The sequence below is a fragment of the Phascolarctos cinereus genome, unplaced genomic scaffold (assembly GCF_003287225.1).
Source record: "Phascolarctos cinereus isolate Bilbo 61053 unplaced genomic scaffold, phaCin_HiC Scaffold_4;HRSCAF=312, whole genome shotgun sequence".
Taxonomy (NCBI): domain Eukaryota; kingdom Metazoa; phylum Chordata; class Mammalia; order Diprotodontia; family Phascolarctidae; genus Phascolarctos; species Phascolarctos cinereus.
In genome coordinates this window covers 208241119-208262623 of record NW_027555847.1, presented here as the reverse complement: position 1 = coordinate 208262623, position 21505 = coordinate 208241119, and the positions used below count along the sequence as shown (strand labels likewise).

At 38.8% G+C, this 21505-nt stretch overlaps 1 protein-coding gene across 1 annotated transcript in view; it reads left to right on the top strand.

Moving 5' to 3' along the window:
- The window catches only part of TMC7 (transmembrane channel like 7), a 72344-nt gene that overhangs the window by 17117 nt on the left and 33722 nt on the right, over positions 1 to 21505 (top strand). Inside the window, exons 2-7 of the mRNA XM_020965398.2 lie at positions 2574 to 2820; positions 8279 to 8427; positions 13857 to 14024; positions 14256 to 14338; positions 15470 to 15615; positions 17991 to 18138. Of these exons, the coding sequence (XP_020821057.1) occupies positions 2574 to 2820; positions 8279 to 8427; positions 13857 to 14024; positions 14256 to 14338; positions 15470 to 15615; positions 17991 to 18138 (941 nt within the window). The remainder of the gene's footprint in view (positions 1 to 2573; positions 2821 to 8278; positions 8428 to 13856; positions 14025 to 14255; positions 14339 to 15469; positions 15616 to 17990; positions 18139 to 21505) is intronic.

Here is a 21505-nt window from a genome sequence, read left to right as displayed (position 1 = left end):
GGTCACACAGCTACTAAGTGTTATGTGTCAGAGGCCGGATTTGAACTCAGGTTCTCCTGACTCCAGGGCCGGTGCTCTATCCACTAGCTGCCTGAAAGAAAAGTATTTTGTTTTTTTCCTTTTATAAAGAAACACTGAAGGATTACCAGTCTTGTCTTTTGCAGTGAAATTTAGAGAGGGCAAGCTATCTGCATGTCTCTAATGGAGAAAATAGGCAACATGGCCATTTGGTAGCTCCTGCTTCCTGTGTAAAGACTTCTCTTCTTTGTTAATAAAGCTCTTTTGTTTCATGAGATGTAGGGAAGTAAGCTTGTCCTCAGAGCATGACCCCATTATGGAGCAAGCTTGGGCCCCTTTTTTGTAGCAAAGGGACCAGAGAGAACACAATTCACTTTTGTGTGTGTGTCACGCCAGGCAAAGTGCCAGCTGGTAAACATGACTTGTGCCTCAATGTGCCAGCTAAAAGAAAGCTTAGTGCACGGACTTTCGGAAAAGAGTCCCTAAGTCTATAGTTGATCCATGATTGTAATTTTAAATGATAATAACAGCTAGTAACATGTATTTATCTACTTGTTCTTGCTTTCCAAAGTGGTTTCATACATATTATCCCAATTAATCTTTTAAAAAATTGTTGTGTTGATGTTTTTTACCCCTTTAACTTTCTAGTAACACTTCTCCCAACAATCTTTTGCACTCTTTCTCCAAACAAACCCTCCTTTGTAACAAAGAGATACAGTTAGGTAAAACAAACTGACCTAAAGTCTAACCAAATATGCCTCATTTTGAACATACACTTGTCAGATGAAAGGAAGAAGGTATGATTTCATCTTCTATACTCTGGTGTAAAGGTTGGTCAATATATTGATCCAGGTTCTGATTTTTAGTATTGCTTTCTTTTATATCAATGTGGTCATTACTCTGCTTACTTTATATCAGCTTGTAAACGTCTTCCCAAGTTTCTCAGAAGTCAATAAATAGGCAAGAATTAATTATCTTTATTTGACGTTGAGAAAGAAATGAGGTAAAGTGCCTTGTTCAGGGTTACGTAGGTAGGCAAAGAGTCTGGACACCACATGAAGTCTTATGGGATGCAGTATGGTGTAGATAGCCTTGCTTTCTGGAGACCTAGATTTGAAACATTCCTCAAGACCACTAACTGTGTAATCATGGGTAAAGTAGATCTCTTTCAGAGCTTCAGTCTCCTTATCAATAAAATGGGCACAATAATACTTTTAAAACTTCTCCTGTGGGATGGTCAAGAAAAGCACTTAGCAAGCTTTAAAGTATTTTACATCACAAAATGAGTTGTTATTACAAGTCTCAAACTCCATCAGTAGACTATCACAGCTCTGCAAAGGAATACCCTGTACAGAAAATAAATCTACCTACGATAAGTGAGTTTACTGCTCCTTCCATCCCAATAAGCAAATTAAATGAGATCAATATGACTTTGCCACTGACTCAAGGAAGTGATTTTTTTTCTTTTTCTTTCTTTCTTTTTTTTTTTTAATGAGGCAATTGGGGTTGAGTGACTGGCCCAGGGTCACACAGCTAGTAAATGTCAAGTGTCTGGTCTGAGGCCGGATTTGAACTCAGGTTCTCCTGACTTCAGGGCCAGTGCTCTATCCACTGCGCCACCTAGCTGCCCCGGAAGTGATTTTTTTCAAGACTGGTTATTGTGTAGGATAAGACCCATATTTCCTCCTTGGATAAGTACAGCATAGAACTAGATAGAGGGCTAGAGGTAGAGTCAGGAAGACCTGGGTTCAAATCCTGCCCAAATATTTACTAGATATATGACCCTAGGCAAGTCAATTAATCTCTTTGAACCTAGTTTCCTCATGTATAAAATGGGGATGATAAGCACCTAGGGTTGTTGGGAAGACCAAACAACATCATGAATGAAAAATGCTCTGTAAATTAAAGCATCATATAAATGCTAGCTGTTATTGTTGTTGTTATTGCTACTCCTACAAATGATTTTGTTGTTATTTCTTCCTTCCCAATAAACCAGTTAAATGAGATCAATATGACTTTGCCACTGACCTAAGGAAGTGAATTTTACAAGGCTGCTTATGGTGTATGGGCTACTGTGTTGCAAACTTTGTTGTTATTATTATTGTTGTTGTTGTTCAGTCGTATCCACCTCTTTGTGATCTCATTCACGGTTTTCTTGGCAAAGATACTGGAGTGGTTTGCCATCTTCTCCAGCTCATTTTACAGATGAGGGAAACTGAAGCAAATAGGGGGTTAAGTGACTTGCCGGGCTTACACAGTCAGTGTCTGGGGCCAGATTCAAACTTAAGAAGATGAGTCTTCCTGACTCCAGGCCCTCCATTCTGTCCCCTGCATCACCTACCTGCCCTATATAGATGAGGAAACTGAGGCAAATAGGATTAAGTGACCTCCCAGGCTCATACAGCTAGTAAGTCTGAGGCCAGATTTGAACTCAGGAAGATGAGTGCCACCTATCCACTGTGCCACCTAGCTGCCCTATTATTTTATTATGATGATGCCATAGGTGTTACTTCCCATTTGATACTGATGTTTTCTCTTCCTTTGTGTTTGCACAGACACCTCAGATTCCAGCGTCTTTACTTCAATGACTATGAGTTTCCTTCAAGAGCTCCCCAGTTACCGGTCCCTTATTCGGAGGAGGACCACCATCCTTGGGAGGGATAAAACAGGAGGCACTTTGCTGAAGCCAGCCAGCTCTGAAAACAGGGTCTCTTCAGAAGCAGGAAGATCAGAGAAGGAACACCTTGGGAGCCAGTCCATAAGAAAATATGCATTGAATATCTCTGAGAAGAGGAGACTAAGGTTTGGTCCACAGCGATTTTTCAGGTTCATGCAGAACATGTTAATAGATAGTATCATGGGGTGTGAAGATTCATTCAACAAATATTCATTGAGCTCCTACTACCTCTGTTAGGGGTAATGGAGATTATAAAAGTATAAGACATGGATCCTGCTTTTAGGAATCAGTCAGCATTTATTAAGCACCTATTCTATCAGGCTCTACCCAGTGCTTAGCAGAATTAAAATTCCTTCAGGGTAGGGACTTTTTGCTTTTTTTCTTGGAATACAGTAAATGCCTAATAAATGGTTCCTTCCTTGATGGATTGATAAGTGCTGGAGTTACATATTTTAAAAAGGAAAGCATTTATCCTCTTTAGGAGCTAACATTTTATCAGAAGAGAAGACATGTACCTATAAAGTCTATATAAGATAGATACAAAATAAATAATAATAATTAGCATTTATATAGCTATTTCAATTTTGCAAAGCACTCTTATGATATTATTATATGGCACTTAAGGCTGCAAAGCGATTCATAAATATTTTCTCATTTGATCCTCACAACAACCCTGGGAGGTAAGTGGTATTATTATCCTTATTTTATAGATGAGCAAACTGAGGCAGATAGGTTAAGGGACTTGGCCCAGGGTAACAAAGCTAGTAAATGGCTGGAGCTACATTTGAACTCGTCTTCCTGACTCCAAGCTCAGTGCTCCATCCATTGTTATAAATTTGATTTCATTCTGTTCTTGTTTGAATGCAGAAATAGCTGTTAATTGTTGTTTTAGTATGGAATAAGAAAAAAATTTAAAAGTCATTAAAAAAAAAGTGTCTGAGATCAGATTTGAACTCAGGTCTGCCTGATTCCAGGTGGTACTCCATCTGCCATGCTACCTAGCTGCCTACAGAATTAATTTTTGATGTTTGAAATATTACATATATGTAACATATATTTTGATGCATTTAATATCTATTTTGATATTATATTTTAAATACAAGGTTATTTGGTGGTAGAATAACTAGAATCTGGAGGGAGGTCAAGGAAAAACCTCAAGTTAAGAGGTGGTGCTTTACAATCTAGTGCAGAAGATGGGAAAAACACACTTGAAAAATTAAATAACAATGTAATGTGATATTATATATGATTGTGAAAAATGAAGGGTATAGACAACAAGTGTATTAGTCATTCAGAGATGAGAGGAGTCATTAGGAGAAAGGGGTAAGCGTAGGCTTTCATAGTAGAGATAGAATTTAAGAAAGAATAGGAATTCCCTACCTGGGGAGGAGTAGCATAGCATGAGTGAAGGCACACTGGATAGAACTGGGCAAGATGTGTTCAGGAGACAGTTAAGTAGCCCAGCCTACTTGGATCACAGGGTTCCTGGTTGAGGTTTCCTGGAAATAAGGTTGTAAATGTGGACAGATTCCGGAGGGCCTTAAATACTAGGCTTGGTGCTAGCCTTGCCCCATGCTATTTTTTCCATATACTTTTTTTTTTAAAAAGTGACCTGTTTTTTTAAAATTCCTAATTGCATGTAAAAACAATTTTTAACATTTTTTTAATATTTTGAGTTCCAAATTCTTTCCCTCACTCCCTGAAACAGTAAGCAATTTGATATAGGTTATATACGTGCCATCATGCAAAACACATTTCCATATCTTCCTATATACTCTTAGCTAAAGCCAAACCAGACTACAATCATAGAATCACAGATTTAGAGTTGGGAGTAATTTTAGAAATGTCCAGAGATTCCCAGCCTGGGTCTCTCATAACCCCAAGTGACATTAAAAAGGTTGTCAAGAGTGTACAGTGAATATTTTGATTTGATTTAAAAGAAATAGATTTCTAATCAATGAAGGTAAAAAATTCTGCTTAAATTGATTTGTAATAGCCCTGGGCTCCTCTGAATACTTAAAAAGAAAGCCACTGAATCACTTTATTTTATCTCATTTGTATGCATGCAGGGCAAACTCTAGAATTTATTATTCTTTTCATATTGAAAGGGGGTAGTGTAAGGTTTACTGGCATTCAAGGGGTATAACAACTGAAAAAGTTTGGAAACCCTGATCTAGTCCAGTACCTTCATTTCACAGATGAAAAAACTGAGGCCCTAAGAGGTGATATGACTCTGCCAAGGTCACATGGTGGTAAGTGATAAGGCAAAGATTTGAACCTCAATCTTCCAGCTTCAAATTGGAGGCTCCTTCCAAAATGAAGGCTCCTTCCAAGAGCTATACTGCTTCCTCCTTGGCATTCCTGTGATTTACTTTTTTGCCTGCATGTCTCTGTGTATGTGTTATTCCTTTGTCTGAAATGCTCCATTCCCTACTTCTGGCAGTTGGAACTTTGCCCATTATTTAAATTTCAACTCTTTAATGATTATGATAATAATGATAATAATGCTAATATAGCAGCATTTAAATAGTGCTTTAAGGTTTGCAAAGCTCTTTACAAACATTTTCTCATCCTCACAACAACCCTGTGAGATAGGTACTATTGAAGAGGTCTAGGACTTTTTGGGTGCTGGGACCCCAAGATCGTGGTACCGGGCTCTGCTGAATGAATTCAACTCAAATCTTCTTCAGCCAGAGGAAAAGTTTATTAGTGATAAATCACAGAGGCCAGGTGACGCCCATAAGGACAGGCGGGCATGAGAAAGGCTCAGCCTTTTGGGGCACGAGAGATTCTCAGCTGGGTGACACCCGTAAAGACCAGAGGGCATGAGAGGTTCTCAGCCTTTTGAGCATGAGATTTTCAGCATCTGAATGAGGGCCAAGGTGGATCTTAAATACTAAAGTAACTTTGGGTGGCCAGAGAAGGGGGTTGGGAAAAGGGTCTAGGTAAGAATTCTAATTGGGGAGGTCTGAGAGATTGAATAGACAATGGGAATAGCTAATGGAGGGAACAGGAAGGCAGAAGTTTGAAAGGCATCTGCACAAAATCAAGGTGGGGCTAGGACTTTCAAAAGGAGATAAAGGAAGGCCTTTCTGGGGCCTATAGACAAAAGGGAGCCAGATCTGAATTAAGATTAAAAGGATGAGGGTCTGGGGCCTGTGACTCAGGTCAGATTCCCTTTGGGGCAAAGGGCGAAGATCTTGGTTTGGGCCCCGCCCTGATCATTATTATTATCCCTATTGTTGAGGAAACTGAGACAGTTAGCAGTTAAATGACTTGCTCAAGGTTATATACCTATTAAATGTCAGAGAAGAGATGTGAACTCAGGTCTTTGCCCAGCACCACCTAGATGGCTCTTTGTGGAAGCTTTCCCAGAACCCACAGTCTTTTTATTTATTCTTATGGTACTTGGGTTTGAAAGAATCTAGATAGCCGAAGTTATATAGGATCTTTAACATAGCTATTGGGCCTCTATGCATCGTGGCAGATTTGGACTCTCTAAAAGTTCAGATCAATTGGCTTGTAAAATAAATATACTGTGGTACTTTATTTGGGTAGGGAGCAACGTTTAATTCTTATGACCTGGGATCATTTTTCAGCTTTAATATCTAACAGGTGGGAGGAAAAGCTAATTTACTCCATATGCTTAAAGATCACTTAAAGAAACGATCAAGTTGTTGAGATTTAGAAGTTTAGGGGTTCTGGGTCCCCAAAATCACGACATACAGGTACTGCCCAAATGAATTTGACCCACACCTTCTTTCAGTCAAAGACAAGGTTTTTCAGAACATCTGTGGAGGGGAGGAGGGGAGTGTGAGATTTAAAGAATCTCTCATTGGCCCAACTCCTAAGGAATCTAAGTATTTGGTTAAGGGTGGGAAGTGAGGGGGCGGGGCATAGTGAGGTAATACAATGTAGGGCTAGGCTAGGTTAAGTGTAACAGAAAATTGGAAGATTGGGGATAGGCCATAATGAAAGGCCTGGTGATAGAATTATAGCCTCAGGTGATAGAATTATAGCCTCAGGCAAACGCCAGAGATTTGGCTATGTGGGAAAGTCCAGGGCTTTTTTTTTTTTGGGTCCAGATCCCAAAGACATGATCTTTTCCCTTTAGGGGTTCAGATCCTATCCCCATCATAGTCATGTTATGTAGCACCATTAGCTGTTTTCTTAGAGGAAGAGGTGAGATTTGAATTAACACTTGACAGTTTTTGGAAAATTGTGAAAGGTTGTTTCATTCTGAAACAAAGTGGGGAATTTTTGATCTGCAGTCTGGATTTGGCCCCTAGCTTAATTCCTTGGGGGAATTAACAGGAGATAATCTGTTTTATGTCTATAATTATGAAAATCCAATAGGGCTTTGAAAGATTTTGGTGACATTATCCGAAAAGACCGTAATATGGGGAGATTCCTGAATTGCTCTGTCGGCCATGTCACTCTGTGTCCTGTTATATAGGTTCTTATCTTCTTTCTGTTTTCCTCTTGTATTTTCCCTTCTTTCTGTTTTTGTTTTTAAAATTTTTCCTTTCTCTCTGAGTTTTGTTCTGTGTCTTGGTGTTTTTGTCTCTGAGAATTAAAATACCCTTCACTGCTTAACAAATTCCTTTATTGATAGGGGGTCATCAGGAGCTTAGGTGGATTTAGCTGTTCAGCTCTACAAACTAAGGGTGTTAGGTACTGAATACTAAATAAAGCCAGGTCAGTCATCTAACATATAGGTGGGTAGATAAGCAGATTCCTCTTGTTTTTGGCTTTTATGAAGATGCCAAAAAAGGTCTGGTTCTACTGAGATACCTTTTCTATAAAGAAGCTTCCTTAAGGCAAAGATTAAGAACATGAGTTGTAAACCAAGAATGGAAAAACGCATTGGAATCTAATAGAGCAGAAGTTTCCAACTTGGAGTTTGTGATCTTAAAAAAAAAAAAAAATATATATATATATATATATATATATATATGTATGTATGTATGTATGTATAAACTATTTAAATACATTTGGTTTTCTTTGTAATCTTATGTATTTTATGCATTTAAAAACATTAAAGGAAGGATGAGGTCAGCCTGAGAATCAAAGTTAACCTCTTAAAGTCTCTTTTTGACCCAGACTCTAACTACATTTCCCTTAATACAACCTGAGACATTATCTTACACATCTTTATATTACCACATATTCCTTGCATATAATAGGCATTCAATAAATATTTGTTGAATGAATGAATGAAAGAAAATGTCCAGTCTTGTCCTTGTGATTCATTTATTACCCAGAAGTTTCTGACATTCTGGCATTTCTAATAGGATTTCAGATATCCCAGGCTGCTTCAAGTGCCCCAATTTTTGTTAATATTGCCTCACCAGCTGGAATGGATTTGAGCCAGTTTAAACACTGAAAAAATTGCTACCTCTGTTTGCCTTAGGAAAAGAAGTTGGGCTATATTCCTGCATGATACCATCTTACCTGGAAATAGTGTTCTTAGGGGGGAAAATTACACAGATTTTTGTGTCCTCTAGCTATTCCTTAGATATACATATTAGTTCAAAATTATGTAATTTTGCTGTTATCTTTTTACCATTTTTATTAACTTAGGGAAATTCAGGAGGCCCAGGTCAAATATTTATCGGAATGGGACCAGTGGAAACAGTACAGCACCAAGTCATGGAAAAGATTTATTGAAGAGGCCAAGGAGCTAGCTTCCCACTTGGAACTGTGGAAAAATGACATTCGCAGCATAGAGGGTATTGATGTGTTGTGTATGGTTGAATAGCACTGCTCATGGAATTTTTATTCGGAAAGTAATGTTGGGAGGTGGAGGGCAGGTTCTCACTGGGAATTTTTTGTGGGGAGTGATCTGCTTCTTTCTTTAATTTTAAGATACATAGGCAGCTAGGTGGCACAGTGGATAGAGCACCTGCCCTGAAGTCAGGAGGACCTGAGTTCAAATGCAGCCTCAGACCAAACACTTGACATGTACTAGCTGTGTGACCCTGGGCAAGTCACTTAACCCCAATTGCCTAAAAAAGAAAGAAAGAAAGAAAGAAAAAGATACATACATATGTGTGTACCTAAATATGTATATGTACATACCTGACCACCCATCTATCCATCCATCCACTTATTTATTTTCAAAAGCATTTATCTCTCTCACCTATTCCCTCTCTCTTCCTCCCATGAGAAAGAAAAAGAAAACCCTCATTATAAACATATAGCTCAGTAAAACAAGTTCCTTCATTGTCAATGTCTAAAATTTTATCTTATTCTGCATTTTAAATACAGCACTTTCCTCCTCCCCTTTTTTTTAAGCAGTTGGGGTTAAGTTACTTGCCCAGGGTCACACAGCTAGTAAGTGTCAAGTGTTTGGTCTGAGGCCAGATTTGAACTCAGGTACTCCTGACTTCAGGTCCAGTGCTCTATCTACTGCGCCACCTAGCTGCCCTGCTTTTTCACTTTTTTAATTTAATTTTTAATTTTCAGTTCCAAATTCTCTCCTTCTACTATCCCTTCCCCCTTGAGAAGGCAAGAAATATGATACTCATTATACATATGAAATTATGCGAAACATGGTGGCCATGTTGGTTCCCCCCCACCAAAAAAAATGAGGGAGAGGGAGAGAGAGAAGCAAGAAAAATAAAGAGAAAAAAATAGGCTTTAATCTGCACTGAGCACATCAGTTCTCTTTCTGGAGGTGGACAGCATTTTTCTTTTTTTTTTTAGCTAGGTAGTGGGGTTAAGTGACTTGCCCAGGGTCACACAGCTAGTAAGTGTTATGTGTCTGAGGCTGGATTTGAACTCAGGTCTTCCTGACTTCAGGGCCGGTGCTCTATCCACTGAACCACCTAGCTGCCCCCCATGGACATCATTTTTCATCATGAATCCTTTGGAATTGTCTTGGATCATTGTATTGATTGGTTGCTGGGTCTTTCAGAATTGATGATCATTACAATATTGCTATTGCTATAGATATCGTTCTGGTTTTGCTCACTTTACCTTTCATCAGTTCATGTACATCTTCTCAGGTTTTTCTGAAACCATCTTCTTCATCATTTCTACAGCATAATAGCATTCCATCACAATCATGTACACAATTTGTTTAGTCATTCCCCAATTGATGGGCATCCTTGGCTCACAATTCTTTGCCATCACAAAAAAAGCTGCTATAAATATTTTTGTACATATAGGTAAATCCATCGAATTGTTTTTCTTCATAATGTCATTGTATAAACTGTTTTCCTAGTTCTGTTCATTTCATATTTCATCATTTCATTGATATATTCACAGTTTCATTTGAAACTGTCCATTTTGTCATTTATGTTACAATAATAATACATTACATTCATGGACAATTTGTTTAGCCATTCCCTGATCATGGGCATACTTTTAGTTTCCAATTTTGAGTTAACCTGAAACAGGTAGGTCCTTTTTTCTCTTTCAACATCTTTTTGGAGTATTGGCCTCATAGTGCTATAACTGAGTCAAAGCATATGTATGGTTTAGTGACTTTTGGGGCATTGTTCCAAATTGCTTTTTAGAATGGCTGGATCGAGTCACAGCTCCATCACCAGTGCACAGTCTGCCTGTTTTCTTGAAGGCCCTCTAACATTTGTCGTTTTCCTCTTACTATCTTTGTGAATTTGATGACTGTGAGGTAGAACCTCAGACTTCTTCTTCTTCTTCTTTTTTTTTGTGAGGCAATTGGGGTTAAGTGACTTGCCCAGAGTCACACAGCTAGTAAGTGTTATGTGTCTGAGGCCACGTTTGAACTCAGGTCCTCCTGACTCCAGGGCTGGTGCTCTATCCAGTGTGCCACCTAGCTGCCTCTTCAGCCTTCTTTTAATGTGCATTTCTCTATTTAAGATTTGTAACTTGTTTTTGTACAGTTTTGAAAGCTTTGTTTTCTTCCTTTGAAAACTACCAGTTTATGTCATGTCCTTTGACCATTTCACTATTGGAGAATGTTTCTTATTCTTATACATTTGAATATGTTCCATGTATATCTTGTAAATAAAACTTTTTTTGAATAATATTTTTTCCGCAATTGCATGTAAAAACAATCAGCACTCGTTTTCTGAAATTTTGAGTTCCAAAGGTTTCCCTTCTTCCTTTCCTTCTTCTGTCTTTGAGACAGTGAGCAGTTTGATATAGGTTATATATGTGCAATCATGCAAAACATATTTCCATGGTAGTCATGTTGTGAAAGAAAACACAGACCAGAAAAATAAAACAAAACCCCAAACACCACAAAATAAGTAAATAGTATGCTTTGATCTGTATTCAGACTCCATCAGTTATTTCTCTGGATGTGGATAGCATTTTTCATCATTAGTCCTTTGGAATTGTCTTATATTGTTGCAATGTTGAGAATAACTAAGTCATTTCACAGTTGATTACTGTGTAGTATTGCTGTTACTATATACAACGTCCTCCTGGTTCTGCTCACTTCACTTTGATGAAACTTTTCTTAGAGATACTTGCTTCAAAGATTTTTTCCCCAGTTATGTTCCCTTTTCATTTGAATTGCATTAGTTTTGTTTGTGCATCTGTTTGTATCATCTGTTTTCCTCTCTATCCCTTTTTTGATTATAAACTGTACCTTATTGACAAATTTATTATTATTATTATTATTATTATTATTGTTATTGTTATTGTTATAATCTCTCCTGTTCTGTTGTCTTGATCTTCTTTCTTGGTCTAACCCTAATTTGGGAATAAAACCAACAGAAGGTGGGAGAAATCAGAGCCTCTTTCTAATTGGCTTTTGGAGAATGGTATGTTTCCCCAGGTGTAATGAGACCTAGGGGACTGTGGGCACCTTCCCCTGAAACACCTTCAATCTTGGAGGGCAATTGATCCCCTCCTGTGCTCTCTCAGCCCACACATTATCCTCTTGCTTCTTGTGTCTGTAGATTTACTCACTAGCTCAGTGAGTTGCCCCTGCTAAAATCCCAGGAGGAAAGACTGTTTGCCAGGTGTTTCACTAAACACAAATTTTAACATGTCTGCTGCATGTTATTTTAGACAAGCGGCTTATGTCCCCAGTGTTCCCTATGGTGAATGAAGGTTATGTTTCTCATTCACTGAGGGTTCACTTTTTAGTACTAGGGCCATATCAGGGTTGAAGGCACTATATAAGGATCATATTTTAATATGATGTGGATTTATTGCTGTTGAGTCATTGACTCTTGGTGACCCTATTTGGGGTTTTCTTGGCAAAGACACTAGAGTGGTTTGCCATTTCCTTCTCCAGCTTATTTTACAGATGAGGAAACTGAGGCAAGCAGGGTTAAGTGACTTTCCCACGATCACACAGCTAGTAAGTACCTGAGGCTGGATTTGAACTCAGATCTTCCTGACTCTAGACCCAGGGCTCTATCCATTGCACCACCTAGCTGCCCTAGCTATAATGTGAATAGTCCCTTATTATTGATGTCAAATACACATCACGCAAGAATGATGTCAGTGAAACCAAGAGTGACCGGTTTTCAGGATAACACTAGCAAAGTATTTCTACTTGCATTATTTATTTGTGTTATTATTGTTACTTTTGCTTTTAATATTAACTAGTTCAGTGAAAATAGTGTTGAATTTGTAAACAAAAGATGTGAATACGAATCCTGACTGCCACTAGACTGTATGTGTGATCATTTCCCCCCTCCCTTTCATCTGTGCTTTCCACATCTGTAGAACCAGAGCACTGGATGAGGTAACTTCTAAGATCTCTGCCAGCTCTAAATCTGATTGTATTTAGCTGTACACAGGACCCAGATTATTATGGCTCATGAGAGCCCATTGTGGAATATTCAGGGTGAGCTTTGACGCCTCAGAAATCCAGCAAACTGCTACCAATCACGACTTGATTTATTGTTTCATTGACTTGAGAAAGTGATGAAGTAAATGTTAATGATGTAAATGAAATTTAAAAGGACCTTGTGGGCACATTTCCCCCCAGAGACAATTGTTAAGCATTCACCACCACACCTCTGTTTATATTGCAGAAGTGTTTTAAAGTTTACAAAGTACTTTTCCTGCAAACAACTTGTAAGGTCAGGAAGATATTATTACCATCTCCATTTTTTAAGATGCAGACACTGATACTCAGGGAGATGAAATCAGGTGTTCTGACTCTGAGCCCAACATTCCTTCCAATACCATGTTGGAGGAGACTGGAGATTATCATTCATGGTGAGAAATGCACAACAGAGAAAGTTGTTTTTCAGCTTTATACACTCGACCTCTCCTCATCTTCAAGCTCCTCCAAGTTTTGGGCCAACTAGGTGCTACTATAGGGAGAGCAGTGAGCCTGGAGTCTGGAACTCTCAAGTTAAAATCTGGCCTCAGGTGATAGCTGTATGTAGTCGCTTAGCCTCAGTTTCCTCATCTGTAAATTGGGGATAATAATAGCACTTACCTCTCAGGGTTCTTATGAGGATCAAATGGGTGAATATTTGTAAAGTGCTTAGCCTGGTGTCTGGCACATAGTAAGCATTACATAAATGTTAACTATTGTTATTATTGCCAGAGTTGCTGCAAGAAACTTCTCAGAACCAGAAACTACCTTAGTGAAGGGAGATAGAAATAGTAAAAAAAGGCAAATAAGTGAAACATTTTATAATAATGGTAGTATCCCATAAAGTTAGGAATTAAGGTAGAATATTGCAAAGAAACACAATAAAATATGGTCTCTCCTATTTTCACCCTCCACATTCTACGTTCCTACCAACTTAAAAACTTGTAGGGGAACGGCAGGAGGAAAGGGGGAAGGGTGTTCAAATATGAGATTTTCTTTTCCTTCTAAGGCCATGTATAGAATATACTCACTTTGAGGGTAGGGATTATTTCAATTTTGTTTTTGTTTCTCTATTTCCTAGCATAGTATCTGGTATTAACAGGAGCTCAATAGATGCTTGCTTTATTAAATTTTAAAAAGTGTGTGTGGTGGAGAGCAGGGGTGATATTCAGAAGCAGGGGAAGGAAATTAAAGCACTTAAAAGAAAAAACAAAAAGTAATTCTTTTCACCTATCTCTTTGCTTCTCCCATCACCCCAACCCTTTTTTTTTTTTGACCATCACCCCAACCTTTAACCCTAGCCATTTCTTAGGATACCAGATCCTCATTGATCCATTTGGATTAATATTCCTGCTAATTGGGGTTTGCTTTTCTGTTTTCCAGGAAAATTTGGCACAGGAATTCAGTCTTATTTCTCCTTCCTTCGCTTCTTGGTCATATTGAACTTGGTGATATTTATTATCATTTTTTTGTTTATTTTGCTCCCAATCATCCTTACCAAGTACAAGATTACTGACAGCACCTTCCTGATTGTCCCTTCTAATGAAGTAGGTGAGTCATTTAACAGATAATTTGATAATTCCCAAACCCATACCTTGTTTTCTGGGGTGTTCATGTGCCTAAGAAAACACCATCTCATGCAGTAGGACAAGAAATGTACCATCAGAATAGAATCATAAGCTAGGCCTATCTTTGAAAATAGGATAGATGCTTTTCACCTAGCCTTTTATTCATTCACTTCTCCCTTAAGAAATAATTTTTGCTTTTTTTTTTTTTAAACAGATATGCGATGCAAAGTATACCCAATGAATAGTACTGGACTCATTTACTTCTATACTTATATGATAGATTTGCTTTCAGGCACTGTAAGTATTCTCTCTCTCTCTCCTTCTCCCTTTCCCCCTCTCCCTGCCCTCTGTCCACATAGGACATCACACCCTTACCTGCAGGTGCCCTACCCAAAGGGAATGTAAATTATAATCTCTGAAACTTTTTTTCTTTCTTTCATAAAGACCAGCCTTAACCCCAAATCACTTTGCCCTCTCATTGATTGGCCAACATTAAGTTCCATTGCTTTCCCTTGCTTAAATCCAAGTACAGCAACTAATCCATCTTTTCATCTTCTAAACAAACCAAAGCAGCATCCCCACCCTCCAGGTTTCTTTCCTCTTGAACAAACTTCAAGCTTACAGCTTAGAGAAATATCAAAATGTAGAACTGCAAACTATGAGCTATCCTTCCCAGGTGAGAAGAGAGAAGCAGATATCAGATTCTCACTGGTTGCCCATCTCCTTTCCCTGAGTTGAAAAAGAAGGTAGAATTAGAAGAATAAATAAGTATCCTATCATTTGTTATTGAGATTTTCTTAGACTTTAATAGCACTCCCAGGGTGGTTGTGAGGATCAAATGAGATATTTGTAAAGTGCTTTGCAAATCTTAAAGTGCTATACAAATGCTACTATTATTATTTTTATTGATAATATTGTTGTTACTATGATGATTCTGTTCTTCAGATTAAGTAAACAGTCTGGGAAAAGAGTTTTGACTTTCTTTATATTCCCAGAACTTAGCATAATGCTCAGCACATAGTCAGTGTTTAATAAATGCTTGTTGACTGACTGACTGACCTCAAAGCAGTAAACCTCTTAAAGTCATAAGGGACCTTAGACATCATCTGGTCTGACTCCCTCATTTGACTAAGGAAAGAACAAGTCCAGAGGTCTGAAGTGCTCAAGGTCACAAAGCTAGCTAATAGCAGGATGAGGCTAGAGCTTAAGTCTGCTTTCTCCTAGATTGGTTCTCTTTCTACTGCACTGCCTTTCTGGCTAATGTACACAGAAATGGAAAAATGAGTTCTCTCCCCAAGACTGAACTGGAGTCCTTTGGCAAGGCTTAGTAGGAAGAACTTTTCTAGATCAGAATAGCTCTGGTTACTGACCCTTTTAACCCTTTAGGGAGATAATCTCACACTGTGCCCTTTGCCCTATTTTATTCAGGGTTTCTTGGAATGGACCAGCCTGTTTTATGGCCATTATACTGTAGATGGGGTAAAATTCAAAAACTTCACATATGATTTGCCCCTCGCCTATTTGCTGAGCACAGTGGCTTATTTGGCATTGAGTCTTCTCTGGATAGTGAAAAGGTAAATTCTACTACATTATTGTTTCTTTATTTCTCAAGACTGCTGCATTTTGAAGCCAAGATCACAGGCAAGAGGTTCCATTAACCCAAGGTGGGTGATCCTGTCAAAGAAATCTGGGCATCTGTGCAGAACAACACTTTTCCTTCCTGGGCATCATTTGTAAAGGTGGAGTTGATGAGCAAGCAACAATTGAGAGGGTTGGATTAGATGATCTCAAAGATGTGTTATCATTCTAAAATTCTTTGATATTTCTTAATGTCCCCAGTTAATTGCATAAGCTTTCTATTGATCTATATATATGTTGAGGGTTCTTAACCTTTATTGTATCATGGATACTTTTGGCAATGTGGTAAAACCTGTGGATTTCTTCTCAGAAGAAAGTTTTCAAATACATAAAGTAAATAATATTACAAAGGAAACCAATTATATTGAAATGCAGTTTTTAAAACAAAAAGTTCATAGACTCCAAGTTAAGAACCCTCATATATAATTGAATTTTAGCATTTTGTTTTGTTTTGCTTTATTTTTTTTGCATTGTGACCCTGAAGGTTATAATGACTCTGGAACATGAAAGGAGAAAGACATTTCCACTGATGTAAATGGGGCATTCAGTGCATTTGGCTTGCACTGATATTCCCATTCACATAGGGATAGTATCTGGTCCTTTGATTTCATTGGCATAGGGAACTCCCAGATGAGAGAATTCCCTCTTCCAACGTAGGTCCACATCTTTGCAATTTATAGTTTTAGATAGTTGCACAGGTTATTGAGAGGTTACATGACTTTCCAAAGGTCACATAGCCAGTATGGGTCATTGGCAGAGCTTGTATTCAAAGCTGGTTCATTTTCCACTATACCATGGTGCCCCTCCATATTCATCATCCCAGTAGAAACTGAGTGACTATTTGTCTGATATATTGTAGAGAATTTTTCATATTCAGGCACAGTTTGAACTAGATATAGCCTCCAAGGTCCCTTCCATCTTGAAATCCTGTGATCTTTCAAATGTGGAATGTACTCTCTCTTCCTCTTCATCTCCACCATTTTAAAATCCTCCTCTTCCTTCAAGCCTCAACTCAGGAGCTTCCTCTTCCATGAATCACATGAATCAAAGCATGGAATCTCTCCTCAAATTTTCCTAGCATATTCTGTCTGAATATTTTATTTGCCTTCCTATCACATTCTACCTTGTTGCATATTTATTTGCGTTCATTTCCTGTTCCACTTTTTTCTCCACCCCCAATATATTATAAAAGTTCCTTGGGCTCAAGGGACTGTGTCATTTTTCATCTTGGCATTCTCAGTGTCAAACACAGTGTCTAGTTGAGTCTGAATAAGTTTTGTTAAATTGGATCAAATAGGTCGTTGAATAGTTTCAGAAAACGCAAGAAATTTTAGCTTTTAAAAGGGCAACAATTTTGCAATTTTTCCATGGAGATAATAGAAAGTGCTCTATTTCTGGGGCAGTTAGGTGGTGAAGTGGATAGAGTACTAGACCTGGAGTCATAAAGACCTGAGTTCCAGTGTGGTATTAGCCACTTACTAGCTGTGTGACCCTGGGCAAGTCACCTCACCTTGTTTGCTTCAGTTCCTTGTTTGTAGAATGAGCTGGAGAAGGAAATGGTAGACCACTCCAGTGTCTTTGCCAAGAAAACCCCAAATGGGGTCACGAAGAGTCAGACAGGACTGAAAATGACTGAACAACAAGCTCTTTCTATTGAATGGAAGGAAGAAAGGAAAGGAAGGAAGGAGGGAAGGAAAATATTTATTTAGCGCTGTATGCCTGACGTGGTGCTAAACACTGGGGATACAAACACAAAAAACCAAGTCCTTGTCTTCAAAGAGCTTGCATTCTAATAAGGGAAGACAACACATATAGGAGAGTGATGACTAAGGTGGGATATTTTGATTTGGAAAGTTATGAGGATAGTGAGTGGAGCCTTAAGAGAATAGATTGTTAAACCCTTTCCTGGAGCAATGACAATTCATAGGAACACAAATCTAGAGCTGAAAGGGATCTCAGAGGCCATCTAGTCCAACCTCCTTTTTTTTTTAACAGGTGAGGAAACTGAGGCCCAGGAAGGTTAAGTGAATTGCTGGAGGTCACAAAAGTACTAAATGTCAGAGGTAGGATTTGAACCTAGATCCTCTAACTCCAGAGCTCATATTCTGAGGTGATTTAATTATGATTCCAAAGTTGGAAAGGGATGCGGGAGGGTTAGAGGGCATGAGTGCAGCAGCTTAGGGGCCGGCAAGAGAAGGGCCAGGAAGTAGAATTAAGCATGCCTGGGAGCATAGACATGATGGGGGACTAAGACAACCATCAGTTAGGTCCTTTATGGCAGACTACATATTCATCTTTTTTTTTTTAACAGGTCTGTGGAAGGATTCAAGCAAAACTTGGTGCGAAGTGAAGAACAGTATCAGAGCTACTGTAACAAAATCTTTGCTGGCTGGGACTTCTGTATCACAGACGAGTCAACTGCCAAGCTCAAGCACAGCAGTATACTGTATGAGCTTAAAGTGAGTCTTGTCGATTTTGACTATCATTGTGGATTCTTGAAAGGTTAAACCAGCTTTAGCTTTTGGGGGGAGGGGACAAGGGCTGGTGGAACTCTTTTTAACTCTTTCACAGATCATTTTCTGTGGATTATCCCTGAGATACAACAATTCAGAGCACTGGCCCCGAAAGGGACCCATTGTCTGGAGATAAACAGGAAAAGGAGGTGATGGTAGCCACACTAAACACCCCTCCTCCTGCAAAAAAAAATAAAACCACGACAAAACAACCAACCCCTAAGAGGCTTAAGCACAATCTGCTCATAGTCCCTACCTGGTAGTAAAGCAATGCAGGCATGACTAATATAGCTGCCTAAGCAACAATTCCTTTCTTCTTCCTCTTAGCCCCTTCCTTTCCCCCTTTCTTTTCTCTCCTCCCCTTTCCTTTCTTTTTCTCTTCAAAACTGCTCTTGCTGATATTTTAATGTGATTTCACCAGGATAAAAATGTTCACAGGTGTGTGTTGGAGGAGAGGCTGGTATGCCCACAGCGTGACTATACTCAAATTCTTAGACACTCCCCTCTCTGCTATGAGCCTCCTGTTTCCTATATACTGTGAAGAAAATGTGAAGCAAGAAGCACAAAGCGTGACATGAGAAGCCAGCCTGGAAGGAGGAAGAAAGACAGATTGTAAATGGAAGGGAGAGATGCTCTTTTGGAATAGTCTTTTAAGTTCCAAAATGGGATTGTGGCAATTTTCATTCTAGATTGGGAGGTCTTAACTTATGGTTAAGATTTCAGAGGGGCTCCATAAACTTGTATGGGAAAGAAAACTTAATTTTTATTTTCACTAATCTCTAGCTGAAATTCAGCATTTCCTTCAATTAAGATTTTTTAAAAAAATTTTCTCAGAAGGGGTCCGTAGGCTTCACCAGACTATCAAAGGGATTGAATGACACACACACTAAGTTAAAAACATGGAATTCTAGATAGACTCTGTTTTGTAAATGTAAATTCTGGGTCTCTTTTCTAGCCTGCTGCCCAAAGAAACACCCCAGACATACATGCAGGGGAAGATTGGGTGGTGGTTGTCCTTCTTGCTCTAAGAGGGCCAACATTACATGACTATGTTGGGGTCAAGGTATAGTGTGTCCAGCTGTGGCTAATGAGACCAACATAAGCTCTGAAGGCTCTACCACGGGTCCGGCACAGATAGTCCACATGAACATTTGAAGTGGAAATGTCTAGGTCTGCACATCTCACGTTTCTTTTGAGCTAACAAAATTCTGCTTTGCTTGAAGAGCATAGTACCTTATTTGATGTGGGCACTCCACACTGGGTAGTCCTGTGCCATTGTCTCCCACAATCCAGAGTTCTTCAGAGAGATGTTGAGTGTCCTTGTATTGCTTCTTCTGACCCCTGTATAAGTGCTTGCCTTGTGTGAGTTGTTCATAAAATAATTTTTTAGGTAAATGTATGTTTGGCATTCTAGCAGTATGACCAGCCCATCTGAACTGTGCTCTCCATAGTAGAGTTTGACAGTTTGGACTGTTTGGTAGTTCAGCTCAAGAAAGGACCTCAGTGTTCAGTACCTTGTACTGCCAGGTGATCTTCAAAATCTTCCTAAGACAATTCAAATGGAAGCGATTCAGTTTCCTGGCATGGCGCTGGTTTGCTGTCAGGTTTCACAGATATGCAACATTGAGGTCAGCACAATGGCTCTGTAGTCTTTCAGTTTGGTAGTCAGTATAATACCTCATTTCTTCCACACTTTTCCTTTGGAGTCTCCCAAACACTGAGGTAGATCTGGTAACGTGTGCATCAACCTCATCATCTATGTGTACAGCCATGAAAAGTATACTGTCAAGGTAAGTGAACTTATCCACAGAATTCAGAATTTCTCCTGGGAGAGAACTTAGAAGGGGAACCTCCTCCTTGAACTTTTACATTCTCTAGAGGCTTCTTGGGGAATAATTATTATACTATTAGTGGTCCAGGAAAATTTAATTCAAAGGTAGGTAGCCTGTGGTCAGAAGCCAACAGTATAATCTTAGTCCATCATTGGTGGCCTTCTCTATGCCACTCCTTGCTCTTTATGTCCCCCCTTTCTCCTTCTTGACCCTTTCTTTTCTCCTCTTCATCCATGTAATTAAGTCTGTTGGGTATTGTATAGTCTCATTACTGGCACTCAGAGCCAAAAAGTTTCCTGATGATTGCATCTCAACTCTTGCATTTCCCATGCACCTTCATTGGTTGTATGCTCTCTTCTCTTAGTTGAAAATCCACCTATGAGTTATCCTTGTCTTCTCTATCTTCCCTCCTCATCATGTAGGCATTTAGAAATATTTAACTAGGATATTAACTGGAGACTGTCTAACAAATCTTCTCCCACAGTCCAGCACTTTTATAGCCTTCCCCCTACCCCCCAAACTTTAGATAATCAAAGAATAATGCTGATTGTGTGTTGAGTAGAGAGTACTTGACTTCATGAATAGGAAAGCTACAAAGAAAGAAGATACCAGGTCTGAGACCTTGAAAAACTCATAATCTAATAAAGGAGGCAAACTACAGAAAAATTGTGTCTAACACAAACAATAATAAAAATAGTATATGCATAATCAGAGCTACATAAATACATATCTAGTCACTCAGTGCAGGCACTGACCTGTGTAAGATAAGAACAATAACTCATGAATTAAGGTTTTGTTAACACATTGATCCTGATGATTTTGGAATAAATATAAGGTTCAGCTTTGACTGAGGAGGCCATGAGAGTGAGCTAGGACTCATAGGGTTGCTGAGTCATTTAGTTGTTCTTTTTTTTTAAAATTAATTTATTTTGATTTATCAACAATCACTTCCATATGCTTTTGAGTTTAAAATTTTTCTCCCCCTTCCTCCCCACCACCTTCCCCAAGACAGCACACGATCTCATATAGGATATACATTTACATTCCTATTAAACATATTTTCACATTAGTGAAGTTGTAAGTAAAAATTAAAACCAATAGGAGGAATCATCAGAAAGAGGAAACAAAACTCAACAGAAGAGAAAAAAAATTGATACCAATTCATCTTCCATAGGTCTTTCTTTGGATGTGGATGGCATTTTCCATCACGAGGCCTCTGGAGATGTCATAGATCCTTGTTATGCTGAGAAGGGTTAAGTTTATCAGTATTAGTCATCACACAATGTGGCTGTTATTGTGTACAATGTTCCCTTGGTTCTGCTCACTTCACTCAGCATCAGACCATACAAGTCTTTCCAGGTTTTTCTGAAGTCAGCCTGTTCATCATTTCTTATAGCACAATAGTATTCCATTACATTCATATACCACAGCTTGCTCAGCCATTCCCCAATTGATGGGCATCCTCTCAATTTCCAATTCTT